Below are 10,416 nucleotides of genomic sequence, written 5' to 3' on the forward strand. Positions count from 1 at the left end.
CACACTACACACTGACTAAAATTTAAAAAGTGAAAAAGCATAATAGGACCCCTTTAAGATTGCTTTTAAGAGAAGGTTTTTTCCAAACATGCAGTATCTGGCTATGATTGAAAGACAGGACCCGAGGATTCTGTATTTGCAAAACTCATGTTAAGATCTGAATTGGCGTTATACAGTTCCACTGTACTAGAGGAAAAACCCACCTTTGTTTCTGTGTGTTTTACAAGAACAAAAATGTTGTTGAGGTGTAACAATTACATAGTTTACACATGCAGAACAAACCCAGATCTATTAGTCATGCAGTAGATGTGGATGTATGTATGTATGGAGAGTATTCATTTTTTGCTCTCTCTCGCTCTCTCTCTCTCTCTCTCTCTCTCTATATATATATACAGTATATATATATCTGTGCAAAAGTCTTAAGCCAGTCTTAAGCCACTAGTATTTTCAACAAAACTACTGTTGAACATATATAACTTTATTATAACAACAAAAAAAATGGTTCAGTTAACTCAGTTATTTCTATTTTTTTGCTGTAGTGTGTCAGTAGGAATGATCAGTTTACATTTCCAAACATTAATTGTTTGTATGCACAAGGAGTCTGACAACAGCCAGTGCTCCACACAGAGATCTGATCTCATCATCATCCAGTCTGTCTGGAATGACATGAAGAAACAGACAAATACTAAGACAGACTAAACGTTGATTTAATTTAGCTAACAGAAGTTAATTGCTAAATACAATCTATTTGTGAAATTATCTTTACAACATTTGCACACACAAGTGCCTAAATCTTTACAGTACTGTAGCTTTGTGGTAGTTTTCTTGAAGCGTCTTGGAGATGTTACAATACACAAATACTCAACAATTGTATTCTCCTGCTTGTTCATAGAGTAGATGATGCAACACAGTTCTTGATCTTGATTTTATTGCATACAATTAGTTTTTATTATTTTTGCACTTTACTTAATCCTAGTTATTTCTTCTTTTTAAAAGAATTCTAAACAAGGAAAGGTTCCGTTGAAAAAGCTTAATGTAATTCTGTGATTTAAATGTGCCAGTATATATATATATATATATATATATCCTTTGATAAATATTTTTTTCTCCTATAATCTACTGAAATGTTATTACTTTAGTGTTTCATGGTCATTTTTTCTTAGACACTTATCTGTTTTGCTACTGTACCTTTAACACTTATCTATATAAATGATGTTTGTTATGATTGGCTAATCTCTCATTCGTAATGTTGCTCATCAGGCCAGTTCCTGTTGCTCAATACTGAGCAGTTGTTAATATGTACATGTGGGCTCTGTTCCAAAACCTAGTGAGCTGCCTTGCTGCCTATATTGTCTACATAGGCAGCAGCCTTCTAAGGGAGCATCCTGAAATGAAATGAACCTCATATACTCTACGACTGATTTTTTTTTTAACCACCCCATTTTTCTTGTTTTAAGCAAAAACTCACTTAAATTTTTTTTTTTGCTGCTTGTCAAGTAAATGTATATTGAATTAAGAATGTTTAGATATTTGTACTGGACAACAAAACAAAAATACTGAGTAAGAAAATATATATATATTTTTTTTTGCAGTTTTTCACAGAAACATACCCATATTAGGTAAAATAGTTTATATTTAATCAGATTAAAGTATTCTTATCAATACTTTTCAGTACTGTATGACATAAGTATACAGCTAATATTTTTCTTTCCATCTTGCTTGAATTTTTTCACTGAGCTTGCCGTAATGCATTCTGGGATTGTCATTTCAATAAAGGATGCAAATTGTAAAACTGATGTAAAAGGCAGCAGGGTTATTATAGTTAACTAAAACTAAACCCATAAAAATATTTTTGTTTCTTGAAATAAAATAAAAAATAGCTGAAATAAATTAAATTCTAATATTTAAAAAAAAACGTACACTTATTTTATTTCAGAAAATTTCCAAAGCAACATTTCTCATTTTCATTTAGTTTAACTTGATATAAAAAAATAACTAATATATACTATGCGCGTGTGTGTGTGTGTATATATATATAAACTAATAAAAATGACAAACACATCAAAATTACTAAAACATTAACTACAATTTAAATAATAATGGAAAATAAAAATTAAATATATATATATATATATATATATATATGTATATATATGGATTAGGGATGTAGAATAAGGTCATGTAGAATAAGGCATTAATATGTGCTTAATTAGTACTAATAAATGGCTAATATTCTAGTAATATGCATGCTAATAAGTAACTAGTTAAGAGACCCTAAAATAAAGTGTTACCTAATGTTTGAACACGTTTCATTTAATTTACTGGTATTTTACATGGTTTTTGAATTTAATGTTTATATTTTAACACTTTTGTGCTCGTAATAGCATAGTTTACATAGATACATTTACTATATTTTGTTTCATAGCCTTCAATCCACACATTGTTCAGAGGGCAACACTGGGCAGGATGTAGAATGACTTTTAAAAATGACTGAAAATGAATATGGCTTTTTTTATTCAAGTAATTGAAGAAGACATAATCAACAGATTAAATTATTATAACAGTAGCTGCAGCCCTAATCCCAAGTCTTCTAAAGCCATATGATAAATCATGTGGTTCATAAAACATGCCATATAGCCTAGTACATGTGAGAAATTGATTACGTGTGTGTGTGTATATATATATATATATATATTATACTGTGCGTGTGTGTGTGTGTGTATATATATATATATATAAACTAATAAAAATGACAAACACATCAAAATTACTAAAACATGAACTAAAATTTAAATAATAATCGAAAATACAAAAATAAAAATGAAATATATATATATATATATATATATATATATATACATACACTCTATACTGTATACACACACATATACACAAACTATCTTAATAATACTAAAATAACATTGGTAGGCCGTTCACTATGTTTTGGAACAGTTCCACAATTTACAATCTACAGATCCACAATTTTCCCTTAATAAAATGTCCTCACTTTTATCAGAATAACCTCAGTTATTTCAGAATTGAACGAAGCTTTGTTTTGATCTTGTTGTTGTGAATAGACCAGTGATATGAGCGTGTCCACTGATGACGGCCTGTGAAACTCACGCTGGCGTTGTTTGTCCTGCGCTGTCACAACAAAGACACCAGGAGCCAATTACACACCCGTCTCTCATAGATGAGTTAGTGAAAAATCCCACATTCACTTTTTCTAGCTGCTTTGATGCTCAGCTGTGACATAAAGCAATCAGGGTATGATCCAGCAGCGTTTTGCATCGCACAATGAGATCCTCACATCACAAAACGAGCATGCAGAAAAGAGGAAGCGGTTCATGAGCACTTACTTCAAGCCCTTGCTGTTTAGTGCAGGAAACAAATCATGATTTGAGGAAGGAAAACAGAGGAAAGCAGATTTTGAAATATATCATGGTGTCATGACTCACTGCAAATAAGACAGTCCACATCCCATAATGCCTCACCTCGGCCTGTAGGGTCTCAAGGCGCGTCATGTGCTGGTTGGTGGAGAGACTTTTCTCTTTGAAATCATCCCGTAAAGAATGAACCTGAGTAGACAACTGTTTCTCCACCTCGGCGGCCTGTGGACAAACACAGACATTTATGTCAGCCTCCCATAGATATATCTAGTCTATAGGCTACTTGTACAGTTTTGCAGTATGTACAGTATACTGTGCGTAGTATGCAGATGGCCTGTATGCATTTATTTACAGTGTGAAAAATTAACTGAAGGATCAAGATTTTTTTTGGTCTTTTTCTTTTCTCATCTTTTCAGGAGGGTTCAGATTTTAACATATATAATCATTATTATTATTTTAATTAAATTTTTTATTAGATACTGAGCTGATTCTGCTATTAATTAATTCATTTCTATTTTATTGTATTTTATTTTATTTTACTTTTTTAAACAAACTTACTTTACATGCTACCCAGCTGATACTATGGGTGTTTTTCCAGCCACTGGAATTAACATTTATTTATTTGTTTGTATGTATGTATTTATTTATTTAAACAAAATCAGGTTTACAGGCAGATACTATAGGTGCTTTTAGAGCCACTAGATTTAACAACGTATGTTTTTTAAATTTATTTTAGACCATGTTTAGTCTTCAGATTTAACTATTTTATGTATTCATTTGTTTGTTCGTTCATTCGTTCGAGTAATCAAGGTACCAAGTTGATGTTATAGCCATTTTAAATAACTTATATTTTTATTTTAGGAACTATAATATGAACATTTTTAGTCTTCAGATTTAATTATTTTATTATATATTGAATTTTTAATTGTATATTTTAATTAATTTTTTATTTATTTTATAAAATATTTATTTCATTTTATTTGTTTTTTTATATGTTTTTTTTATTTATTTTTAAAAATTTTGTATGAAATCATGTGTGTTCACGGTGTGTGTGTGTGTGTGTTCACTACTCACTGCTGTGTGTGTGCACTTGGATGGGCTTAAATGCAGAGCACAAATTCCGAGTATGGGTACTTGGCAAATGTCAGGACTTTCACTTACTCTTTCACTTTACAAGGTACCTGGCTGATACTATGGCCATGTTTGAGCCACAGGATTTAACAATTTGGCCCTTTTTTATTTTTCTTTTACTTTTTTATTTTTTTTTACAGAATCAGGTTTACAAGGTACTAGGCTACTATGAAAGTTTTTAGCCACTGGATTTAACTAATTTTTTTAATTTATTTATTTTAACAAAATCAGGTTTATAAGGTACTCAGCTGATGCCATGGGTGTTCTTAAAGAAATTAGTTGCATTTTAACTAGACACTAGATATTCCACTGTTTCCTGTCTGTAAAATCATTACTAGTTTTTTGGACAGACAAAAAAATTTAACTACTTCAGACTAGCTGTTACATGAATCAAGAGCTGATTTGTAACCTTTTGACTCATAATGTTACTGTACCACACACTTTCTTAACAGTAAGCCATTTAGCACCTCTATAACCTTGAGAAGTTAGTTGTGTTTCAGTTTCTTTTTAAAGGTCAGTGACCTGCACAGATGCGAAAATGCATTTGAAACACACACGTGAAGATCTGATCGATCACGTTATATGATTTCACCCAGAAATATATTAAAAGAGAAGCGAAGCCTGTTGCTGCCCCAATAATCTATGAGCATGAGTCATATTACAGAACAAGACAGAGATACTCCACCCACACACACACACACACACACACACACACACACACACACTCATTGATCACACTTGGCATTTTGGAGCGTCTGTAGAACATTCCAGCAGACATCCTAGTGTTCTTCCGAGCCGATTGGACGGCTGCGATCAGGCCACTGCAGCTGTGAGAAACACTCATTACCATCAGCCAGACTCCAGTTGCTAAACTGACTCACATCATCTGTGACTGTCGCCATGGAAACCCCCGAGTCTTCGTGTTCACCGTGACGTACAAAAACAACAGTGAAACTCGCAAACCGTATCAGCTTTGCTGTTGCAATATCTCGTGCTAGAAATGATCTGAAAATGTTTTTATCTGGATTCTGGATCAGATTATGCAACAGGACTGTAACTATAACCTATAACTGCACACTTTTGTTAAGTTTGTTTTCATTTCAACAGAAAATGATATACTAAATAGCCTACTAAAATGTAAGTGATATGATGACCACTAAACTGTATAATGATTATTGTCCTAGACAACTGATTTCCTACTGCTAGTTTCATATATCTATTATCACTTGTATGCGTTTTATTGAAATAGTTAAACTCAAATCAATATTTAATGTCCTTTTTTTACATTAATTTGTAAGTAGCAATGACTGGTCCTCTTAAAGGGTTAGTTCACCCAAAAATGAAAATTAGCCCATAAATAACTCACCCTCAAGTCATCCTAGGTGTATATGACTTTCTTCTAGGATCAAAGGAAGCAAAGTTTCCTTACTTTGGCAAAGGACAACCAGTCTCATCTTGGCTTATATCGAAATCCTCTGACATTCTTCTTTACAAATCCTCGTTTTGTACTTCTAATTAGCGACCGTTGTTTTGTTTTGATCTCTCCGCTGCGCTTCCGCGTTCGTCACTTCTGAGCGGCGCATGCGCAACACTGACCTCCATACGTCATTCCCCCGGAACCGCTTCCGTGTACAACAGTGAGCGCAAGCTACATTAAAGTGATTATTACATTTTGAATATGGATATTTTTCTTACAAAAACGCATCGATTCGCTACAGAAGGCCTTTGTTTACCCCCCGGAGCCGTGTGAGACACTTTTTTTTAATGGATGGGCGCTTTTTATTTAACTGCTTTTGGACTGATGCATGCAACACTCGCTGAGTGCCATGAAACAGCTTGAAAGATCAAAAACAATTTTTAATATAACTCCGACTGGATTCGTCTGAAAGAAGAAAGTCATATACACCTAGGATGACTTGAGGGTGAGTTATTTATGGGCTAATTTTCATTTTTGGTTGAACTAACCCTTTAATCTTGGTAATCTTTGGACTGCTTTGTAAATACCATTGTGTGTGACTATTGTAAACATTAAGAATCACTGTATATATATTTTTTCTCAGAAAAAGAAAATGTGACAATTTTATAGCTTATACACCCATAAAAGATTCATAATAGCACATTAATGGCACATATTACTGTTCTAAGTTACTAATATGCACTTTTCAGGGGGTATATAAGGTTGAAAAGGTTGTTTTTTAATGATACTGTCAAAAAAGTGTCAAAAAATTTCACTCAAAAATTGCTAGTAAATTTAACAAATAATTACAAGGAAATAGCAAGTACAAATACTGAAATTTTCTTTTCTTGTAAAACGTACTTCAATTATTTATTTTCATTTCAAATTTATTATTTATTTTCATTTCAAATTATTTATTTACAATTTTGAAAAATCTTTTTTTTTTTTTGCGTTGTAGCTGTTGTATATGTCTTTGCAAACTTTTTTGTTCTAACTGTATGTCTCGGTTATAGATTCCTAACTTTATTTATTCACTTGTATATCTGTGATGTGATTTTTCATGAGGATTTGAGTCTCGCATTTCCTGGCAGGATGAATCTCCTGATGAAAGACTCTTTCTAAAATAATACTCAGCTGTTTTGAGAACAAAGTGGAAACTGTTTCAGTTACGTCACCCATCTTGACCTCGGATTAAACTTTCTGTTGCTGCAGATGAAGACTGGAGACAGATAAAGAAATGTTATAAGTAGCAGGTTTTCACTTGTAGAGCCCTGAATCAGATTGCTGGACTTCTCATTAGTTTGATATTGTTTAAAGTTTAGGGCAAAAAATGTCATCAGGAATACGTTATTGCCCAGCTGATTCATGAAGTGATCACAGGAGGAATCTGAGGGAGTTGAAGCTGTTATGGTCGTTATCTGTATTTACTCTCGTTTATTCTGTTGACAGGTACAAGCAGAGATGACTGAAGTTTTTCGGGAACAGTCAGCTTTATAGACTTCACAGAAATAATCTTCTGCCAGTCTGTGGTTAGACAGGAAAAACAATCGAATGTAACTTCCTGTTTATCTTTGCAAGGTTACACTCTAAAAAATGCTGGGTTGTTTCAACCCAACTTTGGGTCAAATATGGACTAACCCAACTTTTGGGTTAAAAATTTAATGTAAAAATTTAACCCAATGGTTGGGTTAGTCCATATTTGACCCAAAGTTGGGTTGAAACAACCCAGCATTTTTTAGAGTGTACAGATAGATTTTTAATCCCCTTTAATGCAGATGAACAGATAATCCCAGTCTTCTCTTTGCGCTTACTGTTTTCCTTTGCCTACACACATGAATACACACACCAGCTGGATGTGTCTGCATCAGGAGAGGTTTCTAGAGTCTATCTACAACTCAAACTAGAGGTTAAAATGGGGACAGGCACAATATGACTACAGCTCTCAACATGCAGAGAATTCAAATTATTATTTACAATTTTGAAAAATCTTTTTTTTTTTTTGCGTTGTAGCTGTTGTATATGTCTTTGCAAACTTTTTTGTTCTAACTGTATGTCTCGGTTATAGATTCCTAACTTTATTTATTCACTTGTATATCTGTGATGTGATTTTTCATGAGGATTTGAGTCTCGCATTTCCTGGCAGGATGAATCTCCTGATGAAAGACTCTTTCTAAAATAATACTCAGCTGTTTTGAGAACAAAGTGGAAACTGTTTCAGTTACGTCACCCATCTTGACCTCGGATTAAACTTTCTGTTGCTGCAGATGAAGACTGGAGACAGATAAAGAAATGTTATAAGTAGCAGGTTTTCACTTGTAGAGCCCTGAATCAGATTGCTGGACTTCTCATTAGTTTGATATTGTTTAAAGTTTAGGGCAAAAAATGTCATCAGGAATACGTTATTGCCCAGCTGATTCATGAAGTGATCACAGGAGGAATCTGAGGGAGTTGAAGCTGTTATGGTCGTTATCTGTATTTACTCTCGTTTATTCTGTTGACAGGTACAAGCAGAGATGACTGAAGTTTTTCGGGAACAGTCAGCTTTATAGACTTCACAGAAATAATCTTCTGCCAGTCTGTGGTTAGACAGGAAAAACAATCGAATGTAACTTCCTGTTTATCTTTGCAAGGTTACACTCTAAAAAATGCTGGGTTGTTTCAACCCAACTTTGGGTCAAATATGGACTAACCCAACCATTGGGTTAAATTTTTACATTAAATTTTTAACCCAAAAGTTGGGTTAGTCCATATTTGACCCAAAGTTGGGTTGAAACAACCAAGCATTTTTTAGAGTGTAGTGATCAGATTTTTTTTTTAAAGCTTCCCAGCTAACAAAAATGTTTTAAGAATATTTTTTCTAACATTCCCATTCATTTATGAAAATGTTATTTCTGAATGCTCTCTAAACATTCATGCATCCATTTTTTTTTATGTTTTAAAAATTTAATTCTTTATTTGAATGTTAAGGGAACATTCCATGCTATCATTTTTATCATTATGGGAATGTTACTTTTGAATGCTCTCTGAACATTCTGAAACAACTAATAACATTTTACAAAAAAGTTAAACTAAAACCTTTCAACGATGAATGATGTATAAATAATGTTTTATGCTAATGTTTTGAGAACATTATTACACTCTAAAAATGCTGGGTTAAATACAACCCAGTTCTGGGTAAAATAGGGACAAACCCAGCAATTACATAACTTTGAATGAACATTCTGTTAACGTCACTGATATGTTTGTTCATAACTTTGAGAGGACATTCTGAGAATGTTCCCCGTTGCATTTAACTGAGAGAAAATTCATTGCTCAGACTAAACTGAGTTCTGTTTTATTTTACTTATTAATTTCTTTATTAAAAGTTATGTTCTTATTAAAATATCAATAGTTTTCATACAGTGTGAATATAGAGCTAAAAAATGAGTGTACAGTAGCTCAGATCATTTAATCTTGAAGTTGATGAGAAATGTTTGTATTTGACTTTTTGATCACAATCTGGTATCGGGAAAAAGTATTTTCCCCAAAAACCTGAGAAGCAACAGATTTAATCAAACATCTCTAGTGCATCTTAATTGTGATTTTCTTTCCCACATGATCTAACATCATTCATGACGGCATTTTTTTAAAAACTGAGGCGTAATTACATTTGCAGCATCTTCACGAATGCTTCACGAAGCCATTAGTCGTTTTGGTGGCTGTCATTTCAGTGTGAATCATGTCTGTGCGAGCGCTGATGAATGTGGGCGGATGTGAAGAAGGGAAGCTCTCGCAGCTCAACATGACCCGTGGCACATGGCACACGCGCGGCTCACATGCCGGCCATTTTTATTGAGCCGCAGGCACGTTACGTGGAGCATTGTGTCAGATCGGTGAGGTTGCTTGTTCATTTATGACTGTGGATCCTGCTTCGAACGAAGAGCAGTGCTAAAGAAACCACTTATACTGTTGTACAGTATAAAGAATTTAAAATGCAGATTCACAATGTCTTCGCACTTTATTAGTTATCACTTTATTATAGTTATCACAGCACTTTGTGAGAGGGTTTGAAATCACGTTTCCATGGTAACACATGGAATTGGACATAACATTAGGGGTTGCCATAGCGATATGTGGGAATAGTGATTGGTGGTGGTGATGATTTCCCTTAGTCATACTGTCAGAGGAGGAAACCTGTGACATTTCTGCAGTATAAACTGGAGACACTGCTGGACAGTTCACACGGCAAATCACACAATAAAGCAATAAACCACTCCACAGTGATTTTATCGCATTTAAAGGGGTCATATGATGCGATTTCAAGTTTTCCTTTCTCTTTGGAGTGTTACAAGCTGTTCGTGAATAGATAAGATCCCTAAAGTTGCAAAGACTAAAGTCGTAAAACCCAAAGAGATATTCTTTATCAAAGTTAAGACTCGTCCACGCCCTCCTAAAACGCCT

General features: G+C 33.6%; 1 protein-coding gene across 1 annotated transcript in view; it reads right to left on the minus strand.

Moving 5' to 3' along the window:
- LOC107724381 (bicaudal D-related protein 1-like) overlaps window positions 1-10,416 on the minus strand; it is a 39,814-nt gene that overhangs the window by 21,080 nt on the left and 8,318 nt on the right. Inside the window, exon 2 of the mRNA XM_016533289.1 lies at window positions 3,495-3,611. Within this exon, the coding sequence (XP_016388775.1) occupies window positions 3,495-3,611 (117 nt within the window). The remainder of the gene's footprint in view (window positions 1-3,494; window positions 3,612-10,416) is intronic.

This window comes from Sinocyclocheilus rhinocerous, unplaced genomic scaffold, assembly GCF_001515625.1.
Source record: "Sinocyclocheilus rhinocerous isolate Xijiao unplaced genomic scaffold, SAMN03320098_v1.1 scaffold3321, whole genome shotgun sequence".
NCBI classification, from domain to species: Eukaryota; Metazoa; Chordata; class Actinopteri; order Cypriniformes; family Cyprinidae; genus Sinocyclocheilus; species Sinocyclocheilus rhinocerous.